Source organism: Neodiprion lecontei, chromosome 7, assembly GCF_021901455.1.
Source record: "Neodiprion lecontei isolate iyNeoLeco1 chromosome 7, iyNeoLeco1.1, whole genome shotgun sequence".
In the NCBI taxonomy this organism is placed as follows: domain Eukaryota; kingdom Metazoa; phylum Arthropoda; class Insecta; order Hymenoptera; family Diprionidae; genus Neodiprion; species Neodiprion lecontei.
In genome coordinates this window covers 17981492-18003159 of record NC_060266.1, presented here as the reverse complement: position 1 = coordinate 18003159, position 21668 = coordinate 17981492, and the positions used below count along the sequence as shown (strand labels likewise).

The following is a 21668-nucleotide window of genomic DNA, read 5'->3' as shown; positions in this document are numbered from 1 at the left end:
CTGGTGTTTAGCGGTGAACTGATGAATTGATCTCTCGCGCTTCGGTTTTCAGCTCGATCGCTTCGTTTGCTGGTGGCGCCACCTGCTGGCGATTCAGATTTTTCCTGCAGTTACGACATTTGTTAGAGTACGTAAGCAAGTTTATTCTTCCGGCATTATTCATCGAGGTAACCGTGAGCTTCAGTCACAGAAGCCACTGCAGAAGCACCTTTTATTTGTCATGTTTTTTACATTCCATGCAAAATCCTGCATTTGTGTCCATTTGTAGGTGCAAAAATACTTAAACTTTGAAATGATTAGAATTTTTTGTGAATTCATAATTGTTTACAATTGTTATAAGTAACCATATGGAAAAAAAAGGTATTTTCGTGAATGTAATTCGTTAACGGAGAAATTTGGTAATAAACGTATTCTAAATACGCTTGGAATTCATTAGTTGACAAACAGAGATCTCAGAATGGCCATTGTATTCACAAAACTCAGTACATAGGAGTAGTTTTCACCTTCCTTAGGGGTGCATATAGATAGTATTGTGGGTTACACCTATTCTCGGCCTAAAATCGTACTGTCTCAAAATAAATATTTATGTAAATCTCATTCAAGAACACCGTTTAAAACAATTTTGATAATTCACTCCATTTTCACCCCATTTTCTTCTTAATTGCACTCTGTCTTTCAGAACCGCTCGTAGCATCTTGCGTTTACTCCTTACGCCGCGCCTTCGGGATTTTTACTTGAACCAAGCAAGTATTCAATCACACCCCCAGGAGTGCGACCCCTGTTATCTCGGGAGTACATTCTTTCCATTTTCTGAGTTACATCGTTCGATAATTAACTCCTTATAATGACTGCTTTCGTACAAAACATAAACGTTAATAACAATTAACAACAGTCGCAATATCGACTGAACGTTTTTGGCAACGCCAAATTGGAGGTGGCAAAAATCAAAAATGAATAGTCTTATCCCACGGATTGGGTCATCATACAGTTGACAATATGTGAATGGAATGTCATAACGTGAGGTCAAGTTCTTGTATTCAAACACGTTGACGTTAATAATTAAGTAATTGATATAATGAAAAAAGGAAAGAAACTCTCGGTTGATAAGATAAATATAATAAGAAAAATATTTTTATACAACGCGAACATGTTTTATGCATTTTTTCATGCGCATTTTTTCGCACGCAAAGTACGCGTTTCTATGACTGTACAGTGAGTCTGCAAATGCGCATGCGCAGAGTACTAAACAGACCAATTTTGAATCCTAGAACATAAAAGTGGTCTTTTCAATACTCTGCGCAGGCTCTGTCGCGGACAAATCTGTCATTACACGACCCTAACCTCAATTTCGTGCTTCGTAAAAAAATGCGTAACATACTCTTGTCATATAAAGAATCATGTGCAACAAAGAGGCAATGGTCTTTTTCCTTCGCATATTTGCAATATACGTCTTCAGCTGACCTGCGACTCATATTGCAAATTGACGCTGGACTCGAAAGGTCCGAGTTTGTCTCCCACGATATACTATTTCCGTACTCAACACTCAATGTCTTTTAAGGATTCCGTACCTCAAGGGACAAAAAACAATCCCTATAGGACCATTTTCTTGTCCGTCTGCCTGTCAAGACCCTTTTTCTCAGGAACGGGTATAAGAAGTATCAAGTTGAAATTAATACCAAATACTAAGTTCTACGGTCCCTTGGAGGTGTAAGAAATTCAAGCATCTAAGGCAATGCAATCAAAAGATATATACGGCCATTTATGTCACATATTTTGACACTCGCAGCTAATTTGTTAATACATCCCACAAAGAAAATAATTAAGTTTGTACGGATCCCTCAGGACGTGAGTTCTACTCGCACTTATCTGATTTTTTCTTCTATCCATTTTCGCAAAAAAATTTCACACCAGCGGCGCTTAACAGGAGAGTGACGTTTATGTCCGGAAAGAAACAGATATTCGTCGCATGCATTTCTATCTCTAATGCGTAGTCCATGCTCTATGTCTGTGATTGATATTAGACACTTTAATAGTGCTTTTCTTTTTTTCGAACAACCACGATATAACTTGTTCAAAGATCGAGCGTTTGCTCTTGTTTTGCTCAAGAGTCCAGATAAATATTTTCCTTCAAACTTGCACATAATTTTGTGGTTTCATCCTTACACCGCGATGTTAATTGAGACCAAATCTATGACGGTACGGTCAAATTTATACCTGTAGCGTCTGCAGGATTGATCAAACATCGGAATTCAGGCTTAGCAACCGCATGATTTCGACGCTTATCTGGCAGTTGCACGACGATTTGTTAGTAGTTCCACGGTATCTAAAGAAGAAATTGGACGCGCTAAGTGCATTTAAGATTTTTTTTTTTGACTTATCATGTTCTGGAAAATTTATCTGTACCGATTGATGACTTATCATGGACTCGTGATGGAAAACAAACTCTAAATAACCGCTATTTTTCTTCGCAACTCACGATCAGCGTCGCAATTCATATTGCACAAAAAACTACTTTGTTTACTGCTTATTTTCATATTATTTGATTTATCTCATAACTTTTCCCAGACAATTTTAAAACCAAATGGATTTTCGTGAGATCCTGTAACGTTATCAGCTGTAAATCTAGATCTGTCAACAGTGTAAAAATTATATACATTTCAACGTGCAATCTGCAAATGAAACATCTTCATTTAATGCTATTTATTAGCACATAAGGTGAAAAGTGATAAAGAATAATGTTATTTCGTAATCTTCGTTGAATGCTATTACGTTTTTTCATTTCTGCAAAAAACTTGTGACAAGTACGTTACCATTCTTCTTGATTACGGTCATCCATACTATAGTCTCTTGTAGGTATTGTGATGATTAATTTGATGCCGGAGGAACAATGGATAGGGGCCAGAATTTTGCAGTATCTGTATAATAAAAGAAATTTTTCTCAGGGGTCAGGTATAATAGAAGGAACCGATGCTGAAATGCGAATAAATTGCGAGTTGGTTAATTTGAAGAAATGGTGATCGTAGTAGAGATTGTCGACAACAGCACAAAAAAGCCGTTTCTCGGTGGGTGGAAAGATGTGAGAACTCAAAGGGAGTATCACAACGCGACAACTCAGACTCGTCCAAGAGATCCAAAAGTATCATGGGATTCCCTGACAAGTCGAGACACGCAAACGACGGTGTTTGTAGATAAATCGACGGAGGTGCCTTTGGAAAAAGGTAGTCAAACGTTCGAAAATGGAATTCATATACCCAGGATATCGGACAAGTATTTATTGGCAGGAAAGTTCGAACCGAAACAAAGGAAAGACGTTTTACAAGATGGCGGCGCTTCAAGTGAGAACCTCGAAGCCTTTGCGGTAAAAATTCAAAAATGCTACAGAGCTTATCGGACGCGTGCGATGATACGACACTTCGCATCGATATTTCGCAACCTGGTAAGGACGAACGTCAGTTTTTACAGGACGTTTGAAGAGCAGCATGGAAACAGGCGACAACTTCACATCATAAATTCGACAAAACCGCGAACTCGGGACGATTTTGAAATGCTCTACAATTTGGTGGATCGTTGGAGGATCGAGGAAATTGAACGGGCGAACCGGACTTTCATGAAGTGTTCAAAGATGGCGGCGCACGCGGTTATATTGCAGAAAGAAATCGAACTGCTCCGAGCGATCGACAGGATGAAGACCGAGGTGAAGCAGGCTCAAGTGGAGAGACGTAACATGGAGTTTTTGATCCGTCGAACAAAGCCGATTACCTGGACGGGATACAGAGGATGTACCGTTTCTATGGAAACACTTAGAGTACAGAAGGCAAAAGAGTACAAAAGGTTGTACGAGTCGATGTCGCGGATGGGTTTAACGGTCAAAGAGCGTTTGAACCTGCTTCTCGAAATCAAGGAATTTTTTAAGGCTCACACGTGTGAAACTGTCCTGGAAATAATCTACCTCATCGATCAAGAGCTCTGCTTACTATCGAGGAACGTGCACGAGACGATGCTGGAGCAATTGAGGGCTCGCTTGAAATTGGCGTTCCTCTATTTCATACGGAAAGAAACATCCTGCGACGCCAAATGTCGGACAGAGGAAGAAGCCGTTGCGTTAAATCAAGGCCCTGGTGAAAATAATTCTACGAATTTCCATGAAAATTTATACGAATTTTTACGAAAATTTCTATGCAAAAAGTATAGGATTTGGGACGATCCCTAGTTTTTGTACTTGGATTTCGTAACAATACGTAGCTTTTCGTAGATTATCGTCGTTTTTAATAGATGAGTGTAGATTGACTGGCATTCTTCTTATATCAAATGTTGAAATGGATGCAATTTGTTGTAGAATATCGTAGGATTCCTCGTTTAACAGAATAATAAATGTTAGTTTTTTCGTGAGAGTCATTTCTTTAGATAAAGTGAGTTTATCGATGTACGACAGATTCTTTAAATCCGTCTAGATCATACTCACGAACATAAAATGACAAAATCAGTCTTCGAATGTAGACTCGAATTTTGCTCGGAACTTAACTTGCCTGCAATAAGTTTTCCTTGTGAGAGAGATGCGACATCTAGCGGTGGTTCAAAAATAGCATTTCATACTTTCTCATACATATTCGTGATCTTATCGATCTAAATTGAATCCTGAAATTTTCGATCATCGAAATTTTTCGTAAAAATTCGTACTATTTTATCAGAATTTATGGAGTTTACGAAATGTTGTACTTTTCAACATTTCGAATTCCAAGCTTAGATTTTCGTAGATCGTCGTAGTTTTGCTCTGCTCAATCGAAAGTAACCATTCCAACTACGGTGGTAATTTTTCATAGATTTTCTGTTTTACTTTCTTGAAATGTACGCGGAACTATTTCTCATGATTTCAATTCTAGATCTTCATAGATATTCATACGTTTCTACCAAAATCCACGTAACAGTATTACGTTTTATGAAAGCTGTATATTTTCGTGAATTTATGTTAAACATTGTCAATTGTCATAGATATTTATGAACGGTGGTAGTTTTCTATGAACTAGTATTTCGAAAAACTGCAAAAAACTACGGTTCTTGATGAATTTTTAAGATTCGCCCTTTTTCCTTATAGTTTGTAAAAGAGATCATTTTCACCAGGGGGACGACGGGTAATAACAAACCAAATGACCCGAGTTTGCGGAAGATGTGGGAAACTTCTGCCCATCACCAGATTCGGCCTCAACAGGCACCAGCGGATTTCGACCTGCTTGAACTGCGAGAATATCGCGCCAAAATCCTCGGTTCGCCCGGTGCACGAGCCCTTCGACGGGATGCTGCGGAGGGTGCGGAAACACGAGGCGAAGATGAAGGCCTTCGATAGTGTGGCCTTCGTGATAGGACCGAAGGGCATCCGGCACTTGGTGACGGTTATTTGGCATGGGAAGTCAGGAATCTCGGAGTGCACAGATTTGCATCAGCTGGCGTTGGTTAGGTTCCAAAAAGAGGCGACTTGGGCGCCTTGGAACACTTTGGTTCTTACGAAGAGGGAGGCTAACGTTCACGAGGAAATTGAAGAGCCAAATCGCGTTTACAGCAAACATCTGATTGAAAAGTTTTTGAGGAAAAATTTACAAGCCAGAGTTACTTTCAAGTCCTTGGATATGTTTGCCGTGACTTCAATGAACGATTCGAAAGCACGAATCATCAATGTCGATTTGTGAATCAAACGTTCAAATCCAGAAATACGGAATCTGTGATTAAGGTTATGTAATACTCCTATACCCTTACCAACCGAGCAAACTCACCATTTTTCTTTCTATATTAAATAAACAAACGAATGGAAAGGGTTTAAATTTCGACGGTGCATCGCACTTTTGTTCCTTGGATCGCCGTGCGTCCGGCTGATCGTGAGAGCATTTTTTATTTAAGAAATTAACTTATCTAGCGACCTCAATATTCCATGAAAACGGTCTCAAGACAGCTCATTTTACTCCTCATTCTTTCCGAAATTGCGCAAAGTATCTGAGCTATGCACTGTTTAGCTCCTGAAATGCGGGAAACGTGGGAATAGTAACACATGTTTTTGACGATTTTTAGGATATGAGTAACTTTCATGTATTCCTTTGCGAAAGAGGAATGCACCGTTAAAATTTGAACCCTCTTCGTTCGTTTGTTTATTTAATATAGGAAGAAAAGGGATGAGTTTGTTCGGTCGGTAAAGTTAGGAGTACTACACGACCTTAATTTTAAGACGTGTACACGAATCGTTTTCGTTGGTTATTCCGTTGCATTTACGTTTGTTGTATAAGTTTTTATTTTTTTAATAAGTATATAGGATAATCAAATACCCTGGAGATGGTGCAAACAATCTAAGTAGCTGCATAAGACGACAAATTATCGTTGGTTTTTGTTATGTTTATAATATAATAGTATATTGTTGCGATATATGAGCAATCGATTCAAAGTTTGTGATATTTGATTACCTGATACCGATACTTTATCTCAATAGACTGTTACGATTACTATATATAAAGCATTCCATGCCAACTCAACCTACCGTCCGTCGGAATTGGCAATTTTACTTTGGACTTTGATATTTTTAAAATCTTTTGGGATCTACGAAAAAGAGTTCCAAGATGTCAGACGAATTTTTTTATTCATCCATTCATGAGATGTACGAATTTTTCAAAGTATAAAACGTTTTTTCTTTAAATCCCGTAACTTTTTTTAAAATGCATTAATTTGAATGTTTTTTTTTTTTTTTTTGTGAAATTGTGTGTTTTTCATTGAATTCTTCAATAATGTGATGCAAAAAAAAAAAAAAAAAAATCAAAAAAGTATTCACCAGATTTTTTTCCATTCATAGATTAAAATCTAATTTTGAACATTGTATCCTTCGTTTCTTTTTTTTTTTTTAAATTATCAAAAAAGTTATTTCTTATTTCACAAATTTTTTGCCTAGCCCCGTCGTGGGTAAACAATTTTTTCTATTTTTTCAGAATTTTTAAAATTATCGAAATTTCAAAAAAAAAAAACCCTAATATGAAATGATTTGCAATTAGTATGATATAAGTATGATTTTTAATGTCTTATAAAATAAACTATCAATAAAAAATTACACATGGAGGCAATTGAAAATCATGAAAATAATAAATCTGTACTTGGAACGAAATTTTTATACTTAAATATTTTTGTCTTACTTTTGTTGTCGCTTAAATATTTTACATAATATTATAAATATTATAAATATTTTACGTGTAATATAATCGATAAAAATTTTGATGCAATCAAAAATTCAAATGACTATTCCAGTTTGTTTTTGACGGAGAATGCCTCTTACGTGAAATATAAAGTTGCCGTAGTCGATACTGAAATAATAAAACGTTCCTTTGCCTAAAAAAATAGTCAGTAACCGATGTCGAACACAGATGCGTTACAACACAGCATGCGAATTGCCGACGCAGGGTCGAACTATTTTCTTTCAATTTCCGAGGGTATCGAAGAAAATAAGAATCACAGGTAGCGGAAGACGTAACCAGAAGAGAATGGATCTGGGGAGGGTAAAAAAAAACGGATCGAAAGGGGGGAGATGCACGTTGCAGAACTTGCCGCTGCAAAGAACAAGAAGAAGAAGAAGAAGAAGAAGAAGAAGAAGTGAGCCGCCTGCGTGGAGCTCAGCACCTGGTGACTTGGTTTGAACAGCAGAAGTGTTTCTTGCCTATTTGCATTTAAAACGAATCGTCTCGGTGACATTGATATATTCTTATCTATATAGTAGATAAGATCGACATAATTTATGGGCTACACCAGTTCGCATCCTAGGTTTATCCTGCAAGTTATTTTAATTTGAGAAACCTATCGTAGGGCGCTTTTTCACGCTGTAATCTCACTCTCTCTCTCTTTCTCTCTCTCTTTTACTCTCTTCGAGGGGCCATTCAATCGAGGAAGTTGTAAATTTAACGGTTGGAAATCAAGTTGTAAATCGAAGGAATTACCGTTAAAAATTATTGTGAATTTACTACACATTTACAGTACAAGAGAGTTGTCAATTTACGAAATCAGGTTGGAAATTTACAAATTCGCTGCAGCGACGAAAATTACTATGTATTTGTCTTAAATTTAGGATAAAAATTTTAAATTTTATATAAAATTTATAGAAAAAGCACAGAAAAGTAATTTGAATTTACTACATTTGTTGTATTTGTATGTTAAATAGTCATATGTATGGTAAATTCACTGTTTCGTAGCCGAATAAAACTTTCAATACAGTTTAAGAAGTTTCGTAGAGAAATTTTGAACAGTGAACCCAAATGACTTAAAAGTTCTCTGAAATCACGAGAAGACGATCTAGATAATTGCAATCATTGGTAATCTTTGCGAATAAATTGAAATCATGTGGTAGGCCTGAGGAATTCAAGTGGCAAGCATCGGAAATCATTGAAATCATTGGGAACGTTGGAAATAAAAGAAAATCACACGACGATAAAGTAGAAATCGATAGAAATTATTCAAAATCAACGTTAGTTAATTGAAATTGTTCATTTATTTTCCAATTGAATGAATCTTCAATCGTTAATTGTAAAGTTTGCTTTTGTCTTATTCATAAATGTAAAAAAGTGAAAAGCAAACTTTATAAGTAATAAATTAAAATTTTGGTCATTATTCGACAGAATGAAAATTCATTTATTCAATTATAAACTCAAAACAAAAGATTTATTTTTTGTTGACCTGTGATTAATTATTATTTTTGAACAAAAGTTTGTTTAATTAAAAAATAGGTCATTTTTCGTAAAATCCGAAATATCTGCAAATGCAAACTTTATCTGATAAAACTAGTTTTTCTTTTATTAGTTACGTGGAAGAAACGAAAATTTGACATCTAGAACCCAGACTCAAAATTCATGTTGATAGGTGATAATTCATTACTGTGTCTCTGCAATTCAGATCCCGATTAGCGTTAAAACGGAAGAAGAAGAATAAGATAACTCTGCAATTTACATTATTACATTACAACATATTTACATATTTGCATTACTAACCATTATATTACGTTGGGAACTAAAATGTGTCATCATGACGTCTAGTGGCAAAAAATGTGAGGCTTCAACCGTGTCATATTTAATTTAAAAAATAATTTATAACTTACCTGCAACCGTCTGCTGATAGTTGTGCAGTTCTCGGCACTATATTACGATGTTGGTATATTTCGTGATATTACTTGGGATTTGGGGTCTAGGAAATGGTTGCAGTTTTCGAAGATACTCGGAGAAGGTCATGGACGTAGAACTAAGAAGCGAGTTGGATCACGACTTTGGCCCGTCCAACTTTCGTGTTATCTGAAATTTCGGTCATTTTCATCCAAGTCCAATAATTGAGTTATTTGTAGTTTCAACTTGTCGAGAATAACGACAAGTACACTTGGGGACAATGAATCTGCGACGGATTATTTTTTACACTAGACAGTTATGTTGGTAACACAGGGAAACCTACAGCGCCATAGTCGGCCGAGCGCGAAACAAACTCAATCTCAACAAACATAACATAACCCATGACCGTCGAATCTATCCTTAGAATACCGCAGGGATAATGACTTTTTGGATTGACACGTATTCTAAGGTTAGATTCGATGGTCATGGGTTATGTTATGTTTATTGAAATCGAGTTAGTTTTGCGCTTGGCCGAATATGGCGCAGTAGGTTTCTTTGTGTTGCCAACATAACTGTCTAGTGTAAAAAATTAGCCGTCTCGAGATTCATTGTCTCCAAGTGTACCTACAATAGGAAAATGAAGCTTACCGACTGTGGAGAACAAATTTTCAAGTGTACATAACCACGTTTACTTCAATCATTGTTAGTGATTATTTCAAGGTCCAGCAGCTAATGCAATATTTTGTAAATTCCAGGTAACAATGAGTAATCGTAAACCCAAACAAGCAATTTATTGTCAATTTAATGTGTCTAGGGATATGAGAATGCTGAAAAATATGTATCATTCGCTGTACGTTCGCCTGCATAAACTATTATCATGTACGTATACGAATCATACAATCAAACGTTACGCATGAAATTAATATCCTGTAAAGGCGGTGGAGTGAAGTCCGCATTGCTAACAGTTGATTCATAACACGATCCTGGCATAAATTTACGGCGATGTATCATTGGACCTGGAATTATAGGCCTCCGTCGAATAATTGGCATTCGCGCTAATTGCATTTCGAAATCCATCAAGACATGCGACTATGATATTACGCATTACATATGCATACTCGATACCCGCACTATTATTGATTGTCATTTGAATTTTGAATCCCGCGTGTCACCGAAGCTTCCGCTTGATCGGCTTCGCGTCAATACAACTGCCGAAATTTGGATAACGTGTTTCTACTTGATTTTTGCATAGGCACAAATTATTGTAACGCACGTTTTCTAATTAATAATGCATATGGTTGTGATTTTAGCGCCTTGGGAGCTGAAAAGAAGAATATAAATAGGTAGGTGTCAAATTTATTTTGTAAAGATTGTAAATAATCGTAACATCGGTTACACACCGTACATTGATAATGCTCGTCAGTGTCCGTTGGGCAATCATGTGAAAATCGCTGTTTAATGGTACAGAATAAATAAAATCTGTTATGATTTGTTTTGCAAGTTAAAATAATGCCAGATACCGTAAAGTTTCAATACTGCTATTTTCCAATTCTTATTATCGTGAAATATTTACCAGATAAACGACCTTGGGTTATTATTGGATTTACTTCAACATTTGGATGGCTAGGGATTAAATAAGTCCGAATGCAATTGTAGATCCGCCAGAATATATTCATTTCAAAATTGCTGTCTAGCTATGTTTATACTTCTACTATCCTTCTATTGTTATTCTACTTTGATTGCAGTCTACATTTACTATCCGTATCATATTACATGCTTTGCAATGTCAACAATTAATATTTGTTAAATTTGCTCATTGTCAAACAATTAGAGATCGCACTCAATAGATGATTTGCATAGAAGTTGCACAGAAGAATTTAAATATTTATTTGCATTTTTTGTCAAAAAGTAAGTTTTCTTCGAAACTTCGTCGAATACGAAGTCGTCCTTTAGCAACATACTGTACGGCATATAAATATAATAAAGTATTGCTGATATTCTTGTTAGATAATTAATCGGCAAAACGATCTATAAAGTACGTTTCTTTCTGCAGGTGCAGGTCACTTTAAAAAAGACCCTCATCGATTATTTTCAACCCAGCACGAATAAGAAACTCTTTGTAATCCACACTGTAAATCACCCTTTCTTTTCATAACCTTATTATACAACAAGCTGCTGTTTTTAACTTGCTTTGATGTTACGCAGATTATGATTGAAACATTTCACGCGTAAATGACGCTACATTCTCCTTACCAACCGAGGCCATAGCTGTGCGCCCTTTTGTGTCAGTATGACCCCGAGGGGCTGACTACCCTTGAAATATGGTGTACACAAATGATGAAATCTTATAAAATCATTTCTCTGAACTCCCGTGAAATCTTCTACAATCATGTACCATCTGAAATATCTGAAACCTTTAAAGTCACATAAAATTCTTGGAATCCGGTTTCATTTTACTTGATCGAATATTGGTTTGATTTATAATTTTAAAAGGCCAAACACAGGACCCATTGGGTAGGTATATTATACATTAGTAATAGACAAACGTAATTATAAATAGTAATAAGAAAAAAAACTTGTGCACATAGGTAGGTAGATTTTCGAAGACTAAGACGCACGTCATCAAATATCCCAAAGGGGCACGTCATGGGTCGTGATGTCCTGCACCACGCCCTTGTACTTGGCCTGACCACTTGGCCAGGCCATCGGAGAGTCGTAAATCTACGATCGATCTGATACCAAAATACTCCGGCACTTTTCACACCACTTGATAAGGATTCCTCGGGCAACTTGAACAATTCGGTTCATTTTCCTTGTGTTAAAAACCTTTTAAACATTCTTTCGTTCACTAATAGTATTCCTCAGGAACATGCGGTTTTTTGTTTGACTTCACTCATGAACTGGAAAACTACTCCTGAATGAGAAATGTGTAAGATGAACTAACCGCAAAATTGGACTTCTTGAGAGAATGAATAAATCCTATCTGCATGTCTGGTAGTAGATAGTGTAGTTAGTGCATCGGTGTATATTCGCATTTGCGAGGACAAAAACCAAGGTGAAGTTAGTATAACGTAAAGGTAACGACAAATCGTGGAATGAATTGTTGTACAATTTCAGAACGACTTTCAAGGAGTTGGTTATTTCAAAATATGAACACGTTTTCTTTGTTGTGATTGATCAGCCAAATTTCAGACAATCGTAAGGCTGCGAAATAACGATTTTCCTAAACATGCATCGTTAAAGTAACGTTACCAGCTTCAACCTCGCGGACAAAATGCTTTCCGCGTTTAATGTCCGCCACTCGTTTTAATGTATTCCTTGCACTTTATTGCTTACTCTTCACCGTTCAACGGCTAAGCTCTTTCTTCGGATGCAATTACCAAGTCAGGAGCTCCTCATTTGCCAGGGGGATACTCTTGAGTCGTGGCCTCGCCTGTCTCTTGAGATTTGTCACATATTCAAATGCATTATGCCACTTATCCATGCGACTGGAAACTTGAGATAAAAATGAAGCGGAAGTCAATATTTCAAGAGACTGTGAATTCCATGCATAACGATTAGTCGGGTATTCATATTTTCGTCCTAGAATTTTAATCACATATTTAGTATGCAAATTTCAAACTCTGCACTGCACTGGAAAAGATACCAGTGACGCGAAATCGTCTGATAAACATGAGTAACACTTTGTAAATGCTATCAGTTTCTATTGATTCGTACAAAGTAGCACAGATGCTTTCATTGGGGTGAACAAACTTTGAGGAAGGGAATGAAATGCGTCGTCAATTTGTGATACTCATTAACTGCATGGTTGTCTCGATAAAAAAATCTCCGTTAATTTCGAGTGTTCTTTCTTGACAGAACGTTGAAAAAGCAATGAATTGAATTGCTTGTGCTTCTTTAGACATATTTTAGCGATATCCGCCGTGTGATAGGCAATTTGTTTCCCGCGCGGACGCCTACACACAGGCAACCATAACTACATGCGATGAATTATATGTTCACAATTAGGCGCTTGTGCCTCAATAGCGATGCCAATTTTCTTGAACATTGCGGACACGTCAGTGTAAATTTTTTTTAAATCACAGTAAAAAGAAGTGCCTTATCGACTGGAAAAGTTGAATGTTATGCTCAATCGCTGAAATTCACATCCGGGATGGGGAAAAATGTAAATTGTCTTTCACTCAAACGTTCGTAGGAAAAGCAAATCTCCGTGTCGTATAATTTTTTTTTTCCTTCATACTTTTCGGGACATATTGAACATGTTAGGGATGATGGAACTCCTGAGTGGATGGAAAAAAATTTCAAACAAATTACCCAATTTAGCCAATCTTAATATTATAAAGTAGTACTAAAATGTAATCAAGAAATTATCAGAAGTATAGATAAGGCACGAAACAAAGTTTGTAGCCTTCACAGGAATTAAGGATAGACAGACTGTACGATACGTTTGGCATTAAAAAGATTGTAATTAATGTACTTCATTCTTGCGACGTTGCAGATAATTGAGTACTATTAGTTGGAGGTTAAAAAAAAATTTTTTTTAAAATTGTCATCGTCGAACGATTTTGTTTTGGTTAAGCTTACATGAATGAAAATTGTTCTAAAAATCATTATTGGTGAAAAGAAACGGTTTTCAGTTTTAATCCTTCATTTTGTAACTTTTCATGCCACAGCCTGTGTCGTAGAGTCGAGGTACGAATATTTCCTCCCCAGACTTTGTATACTGGGCAATTTGCAATTCTCAGGGTAGAGAACGAGCTTAAATACCATCCGCATGACAAATTGTTCTCACATTTTTTTTTCGTCCCTTCTTTTTTAGTCTACTAATTTTGTCTCCTTGACTATGCGCTGTGCATGTAAATATAAAACGTACGGTAGCTGGTGGCGCGAAAATTGTACACAAAGATGCGCTTTTCATTACAGAGCCATGTAGGTGCGGGTACCTATAGGTACTCTAATATGAAAGTGAATATGAAATTGTCTTTGCCAGTGAACTTCCTGCAGTGAACGAAAAACAAACCTAAGTAAAAGTGAGCCGAGATATAAACGGAGAGGCGTAGCACAGGAAAGCGGAACGAAGGGGCCAGAAGAAGAGGAGAGAAAAGAAAAGAAGCAACAAAAAATAGCTTTCGTATTTTTGTATGCAAAAAAATTTTATTCCCAGGTAAATTCTAGAGTCGATCCACAGTTATTGAGATTCATACTTTTATCAAATATGGTATATCAAATCACGGCAGCCATCGAAAAAAATGTGATGGAAGAACAAATTGAGGAAGAGATGCTTATGAGCTCTTTTTTTCCACTCAGTTTTATCTTCCTTTTTTCATTCCCTCCGTGGACATACGTTGTGTCATTACCGGGAATATGCAGGTCGACGTTCTTGTCCTTGTCATTTTCCTGTTTCTTCTATTTTACGCGGTGCTATTTGCATATAATTTAAGGCTGTTATATTAACGGCGTCAAGAGGGAAGTGGTGCTAATTTATCTCCTTTTATAATTTTCCTCCAGAGTTTTGCATAATTTTCAACGGAAAACAGTGTGCAGCTTCTTCGTCTACGGTAGAATCTCGTTTCACCAGGATGAGTACGAAGGGACGGCGGTGGCACATACAATCCGGAAGTACACGAAAGTCAGGACTATATGCAGTTATAAAAACTCATCAGGTTCACGTATATTCAGTGGTTAAAAAATCCCCACGAAGACTATAATTTTCTTCATCACGTGGGTAATGTCGAATATTTAATTTTTCAAGATTGCACTGATATCAATTTTCATTAGCAATTGTTTAATTTAAGCAGGCTGCAGGTCGGTCAAAAAACAATAGGTACTGTACATGAATTTAGTTACGAGTTATACGTATTTTTAGTATTCATCGAATTCTTATATTTCCAAACTACACAGATCTCTTTAAAGATAGTGCAAAAAGTGAATGTACTGGATTTGCAAACGAAAGCTTAGACTACAGTGCTTCATTTCAAATCACTACAAATGGTGGAAAATCTGGTTGATTAGTTTGATTTCACCTTATACAAAGCTCATTTTATTCGGAAAATGATATTCCACAAATTCACTGAACCAGAATTATTTCTTCTCAGTAGTCACTTTGATATAGCAATGAACGCTATTCTAAAAATGAAAAAAAGACTGATTTCGAGTTTTTTTTTGTAACAACATAGTACAATGCAATACATAATCTGTTTGGATGTCCTTATTATGCGTAGTTTAAAGATAGTCTCAATTGTTTTAAACATTATTTTTTACGAAATGGCGGTGCCAGAGCTCAGCCAAAGAGATCTCTTTTTATATGCAGTGTTCCACCACCGAAACAAACTTTCAGCTCTATATAAGATTAGCTCGGGGAGTGTTTTGTAAAAGTGATGCACGGCCGAAATAAAGTCTCTTTTTACGATAAAAAGTTACACAGAAAATTATTTATAAAAAAAAAGTTCATTATATATCACAAATCTCTACGCGCTTCTCTGGATAACGTAATTTTAAAGCCACAGTAAAAATTGTAAGGATTTGTCAAAGTTATGATTCCGACCAGTTTGGAAAATGTAGTTTTGAGGTAAAAGCGTTTGAAGTTTTATTTTGTATTTATCTCTAATCTGCGATGCGTGCTTCATATAATTGCTCTGTCTACATTCAAATTCTCCTGCTCTTATTCCTTTTCGGTTGATTAAAAAGACAGTCGAGTATGTTTTGCAGCATCAGACAACGATAGCATAAAGATACAACCCAATTACGTTTTGGCAAATAGTGCAAACAATAGTCCCTCATTTTTTTGACAGAATCATGATTACGACGCATAGTTAATCCATAGTAGATTGATAGTGCCTCTACATTCTACAAACTTTGCCACTTATTGTCCTCTTGCTTTTAAACTAAATTGCGGAGACAAGCGCCCATTTGCTTCTGTGCGTTATCGATATACTCCTTGTTTTATTCACTGTGAAATTTTCATAAGGCTCTACATCTAAAAAATACTTTTAAAAGTCTTTGAATCCCCATCTCCAATATATTAACTTTATTGGCTTATTTTTAATACATTGCCACGACACATAAAAATTGGCTTTTTTATTCAGGAAAGGCGCGTAATTCAAACTTGTATCATACATATAGATATCGAATAAATGAACACAATTGAAATCCTATTACTTTATGTCTTAGAATACATGCTTTTTATAAATTTAGCAACACTAAAAATTATATTTCTGTTATCAGATGCTAATGAGGCTATTACAGGGTGAGTGCGCTGGCCGCTAATTCAATTCTCTCGCTTTAGTGCCGTGATTTCTTCGAATTTATCGTTTACCGCAGTAACTAATCGCCCGAATTTCTATTTCCTGTTAACATATGATTATATGAACACCTAATAGGGGTTCCTTGTTAGGATCCGGTATATTCGAGTTTTTCGTCCCTTCGGGTAAGCTTTAGTTTGGTTTGACGTTTTATCTGTTCTATCTGTTCTACCTGTTTCTTAATATTTCCGAAAGAGAAATAATATTTAGTTTTTGTCCGAAGATTACAACGCAGAATAATACCGTCTACTACGGATACAAAATATAAAATATCCCGAGAGATAATCGCAACACCATGTTTCTTTTTGCCTTTATTGAAAGAAAATATCTATAGATCATGTATTTTCTCCCCTACCGAAAGAAAATTAAAAGCTTGACCAGATAGCTGGGTCGGGATAATGAAAGAGAATCGTATGAAAAGCTGTAGCGTGGGCAGCTGTAGTATAAATGGAGCTAGTTTCACTTTGATAGAATTCCTATCGTAAACGGGATTTCGATTTGGTTTGTCGAGTATTTCGAAGCCCGAGCACGTATACCAGGTGTAGTAGACGTATCTACCTATATATACAACGAAGAAGAGACACCTTACCTAGGTACATATATGTACCGTAAGTTATCTTAGGGGGAGAGATCGTGCACCGTTGCGATCTCCAACGTAGCTTATAGTATGTTTTCCGTTGAGGAAAGTTGTCACCAATAAAAGAGACAAAAACGTTGTCCAAAGGAACATTTTTAACAACACGTATATTTCTGTTTCTTTTTCTTTTTCATTTTTATTCAACTTCTTTTTCGCTTCTTGTTACATCGTTCTTAATTTCCCATTCTTTGTTTTTGAAGAAAAAAAAAGAAAATTTTTAGATTTGATCAGCTTGGTACTTTTCAAATTATTTGAATAACAAAATTAGGGAGAATAAAATGAAAGTGATGATATCTAGACAATCGATAAACGGACTCGAGTTAAAATTGTTACCGAAACGTTCGTTGGGTCGCTGATCACGAATCTAAAGTCAGGTTTTAGATATTTTTATTATTATTTCACAAATATTATCAGTTTAAAACGAGTTTGTAAACGGGAACTCCAAAGTTCTGAATCTCAGGTGACGTATTTTGTTCGACTTGACATTCTCTGAGTTTCATGCAAAGCTTGTTTTGGATACATCCTCGTGTTGAATTTAGGTTATCATAAAGGAAGCTTACTGCGCAATACATTGCCAAGTTTGAAGATAACGTTTAAGGTCGGGTACGAGGTTGCCGAAAAGTCATCAAATTATGAAAGTCGCTCAAACAGTATGGCTCGAATGATACGAAGATATTCAGTCCTCGATTCACGAAAATAATGAGATGACGAGTCTGAGAAAAATATTAACATACCAATGAATAGTTTCGAGTTTGTTAAAACCATGGGAAACCTTCGAAAATATGTAGCTAAGTCGGTACCTGCTGTTTCTGTAACGAAAAGAAAACGTTGGGTCGAAGATGAAACACTCTTGTTTACGATAAGAATAAAAATCAACAAAACTGCTAATTCATTGCTTGTAGTAAGGGTTTCTTTCTTTACTGTTTCCACTGACTTCGCAGAGCATTACAACAGTTGCGAATTAATTCAATTAACTATCAAATAACATCAATTGCTGAACTGCGTGAAATACTTGAAACAACAAAGTCATCGGGGTAAAAAAGATTGTATTTCAAAAGACGCCTTAAATTTAGTCACAATTGCTTTGTACATATAGCGTGTAGATTAATGGTGTAAGGACTCAAGGGCTTCACAAATTTACGTTCGATCCTATAAATCGGCTAATATTATATCCAAAAGATGAGAAGTGTTTTTCATACTTTTTCACTCTATAATTCATGGGGTTTTACTTCAATTTCTATTTTATTTATTATAATTACGAAAAACCAACAAAAAGTAACGATTTTCTATGATTTTTTATGCTCAGAGCTCTCATATTTCAGTAGAATATTGTAGACATTTACGTAGCGGATATATCAGCGTGAAGAATGGGTAGATTAATGAATGATCGACAGGCGAGAGCGACGGTGACCTCCGACCGGGGTAATATGGTGACGTGGTCACGATCGACAGTGTTACTTGACAATGACAGAATTGCCTGAATATAGGCAGAGGAACCCAATCCAATAGCACCGCGCCTCTCTTCTGCTGTCCATTGCCGTATAACGAACAAGAGAACTGAGTAAAGTCGATGTTTCGAGAAATTTTAGAAAGACGATCAAGTCTTGTAGCGTTTGTCTATTTTTTCTTACGATTATCTTTTTATCAATCCTCTTTATTTTAAAGAAAAACAGAACTATGCAAGAAGTTATTGTAATTGTCCTGACAGTTAAAAGTTTAGTTTTCACTCGATCTACATGATTGATGTCTAGAGAATCACCTCGGATCATTTCCCGATGGACGTCTACGTTTTCGATCAGTTTGTTGTGAGCCAACAACTTCACAATTAATTAACAGGCTTTTATGACTTTGGTCTCAATCGGTGTGGTTTTTCTTTATATTATAATTGTTTAAATTTTGAGCAAAATCCGCAAAGCCAGCTTTGAGTTAGATGTGTGAACATAAGAATATAGCGAGGTGATCCATTTGGAAATCAAACCAATGATTTCAATATCATTGGCTTCGGGTGATTTCTATCTGATCACGTGATTTCATTGATTTTCAATATTACCCTTGATTTCCAATGATTTCTTAGTATTTCAGATGATTTTCAAGGACTTCCGGATGTGATAGACTATAATAAGAAACCACAATAAATAATCAAATTACCTAGAACGCTAAGAAATTATTGAACATGAATGGAAACCACTTGGTAAATTGGAAATCAGCCAAAGCACATAATAGCGACGAAATCTATAGGAGAAAAAAAGATTTGCGCGAGGAGCGATTCACTGGAGGCAGGCATAAATTTAACAGTTGGAAACCAAATTGTAAATCGAAGGAACTAGAATGTTTCGCAAGTTCTTTGAAACCACGAGGTAACAATCTAATAAACTAGAAATTGTTACGTTTTCTGTTCGTGCAGGTTTATGTAACACCAATACGATTGAAGAGATGAGGAAAAAAAAAAAAATAATTAAAATGAATAAATAAAAGTACAACTACGTGTCAATTGATGATTTTTTTAATGATAAACGTGAGGCATGGTGGTACACTTGGAGACAATGAATCTGCGACGGCTAATTTTTTACACTAGACAGTTATGTTGGCAACGCAGAGAAACCTACAGCGTCATAGTCGGCTGAGCGCGAAACAAACTCAATCTCAATAAACATAACATAACTCATGACCGTCGAATTTAACCTTAAAATACTGCGGGGACAATGACTTGTTAGATTGACACGTATTCTAAGGTTAGATTCGACGGTCATGGGTTATGTTATGTTTATTGAGATCATAGACTTATAGAGATACACTGAGCGCTCCTATAAGAGGTACTGACAATTACATATAAAGGACAGAGATATACCGGGAGTACTGCTCTCTCTTTTCAATCGGCGTCATGGTGGGAGACAACGGAGCAGTGGAAGTGGAACAGCTATAGATATAGGCGCATAATTTCGCCTCATTCTCCACAACCGCCTCGATCCCCGCCACAAATATCATCAGAGAGAGCAAGGAGTACTCCCTGCATATTTCTGTCCTTTAAATGTTTGCTTCATGCGACTCATAAGAGCGCTCAGTCTATCTTTGTAAGTCTATGATTGAGATAGAGTTTGTTTCGCGCTCGACCTACTACGACAATGTAGGATTCTATGTGTTGCCAATATAATTGTCTAGGGTAAAAAATTAACCGTCTCAGATTCATTGTCCCCAAGCGTACATCTGATATGTAAAATGGGAGGCTGGATCAGGGTGTTATTAATTATGGTAGCTTAGAATTAGGTGAAGTTTGGTCGTTGGAATATTCAGGAAGTCGTGACGTATCCCCATCGTTTTAATCCGCCCCAAGTAATCGTTGACCTTGAAAACGATCGACCCGGTCCCTCGTCATGGTGACAAATGTATCCCTGGTGTTGCGGATATCTCTAAACTCCAAGATTTATCTCGTATGGTAAAAGCTCCAACGCTCAGGGATGCCGCAAGATTACGTACACGTAGGAGTTTCGATCGTCGTTGTGTAGGTGAAGCGATAAAGAGACTTCTACAAATCTGCGTAGAAAACTCGGCACTCTTTTCGTCGACTATTTCTCATTCGTGAGGGACAACCAAAACTTTTTCATGGAAAAATGCCAATGATAAAACGATAAGCATTATCGTACAGAGTGTCAGGGAAAATATTCGAAGCACTCCAACACAGTTTATAAGTTGTCTTTAAAAACTTTTTTAGAAATTATAACACTATGTAACGAATAAAATTATATGATTGGAAACAATTTTAGGAAAAATGAAGAAACCGTTTTAGGAATGAAAGAGGGTAGTAGCGAGGGAGGTTATTTGCAGTATAAAATCCTCTTCTTAACTGATTGTATTCATGTTAGGGTTTTGTTAATCCTTTAATTCACGCTGGGACGCTTGGTATCCTACTTTTTTTTTTTTGCAGCTTTTGATTTATTAAACTACTTTTTTCGTAATTATTGCCGAGTTTTTTGGTTCAACATAGTCTCTGAAATATTTCTAAGACTAAAAAAAAGATTAAATTTATTTTCTTAATTATTGCAAACATAGCGCATTTAAACAAATGGTCGAAAATCGTACTTTTCCACCAAAAAAGCATCTTCTGATAACTTAACGTGAGAGTCGAAATATCAATTTTTACGCAATATTAATACGTACCAAACAATTTTACAGAATTTGTTAAAAAATTGTCTTGTTTTTGTTTGTCCGCCATATTGGATCTGCCATTTTGAATTTTGTATTATGAGTTCAGATTCGTAATCAGCGACCCAAAATCCGTGTATCGTAAGCTTCTATCAAAACCAAATGACTTTTTGGATTTACGTCCGCCATATTGGATCCACGATTATGAATTATCGAATTTCGAGTTAAGCTTCAACCCCAAAAGTCCATGAATGCAAAATTTAAAGTGAGTCATTTTTCAGTTAAATCGTTTCGCTATGGAGGTGATCCGTTTTCTGTTAAATTTAATGAACTTTTATTAAGGTGGCAGGGTTACCAATATAATGAAAGAATTCCGTGGGCGCTACGTCCGGGCCCAGATATTATTTAAATTGACACATTTTTAAACCTCCAATGAGATGAACAATGTTATCACTTTAGTTATTAGTCCTACAAAACTCCACT

General features: G+C 36.2%; 1 protein-coding gene across 1 annotated transcript; it reads left to right on the top strand.

Moving 5' to 3' along the window:
- Positions 1-3010: 3010 nt before the first annotated feature.
- LOC107218447 (IQ and ubiquitin-like domain-containing protein) lies at positions 3011-5681 on the top strand. Its single transcript, XM_015656324.2, has 2 exons — positions 3011-4118; positions 5119-5681. Exons 1-2 carry the CDS (start codon positions 3011-3013, stop codon positions 5679-5681), a joined length of 1671 nt encoding a protein of 556 aa, XP_015511810.2.
- The last annotated feature ends 15987 nt before the right edge of the window (positions 5682-21668 follow it).

What these genes read in the sequence shown, in the direction of transcription:
- LOC107218447 (XM_015656324.2), top strand. Translation starts at nt 3,011, where the DNA reads ATGGTGATCGTAGTAGAGATTGTCGACAACAGCACAAAAAAGCCGTTT. An exon ending in TGCGTTAAATCAAGGCCCTG is followed by an intron (nt 4,119 to 5,118) that starts GTGAAAATAATT and finishes CATTTTCACCAG; the next exon opens with GGGGACGACGGGTAATAACA.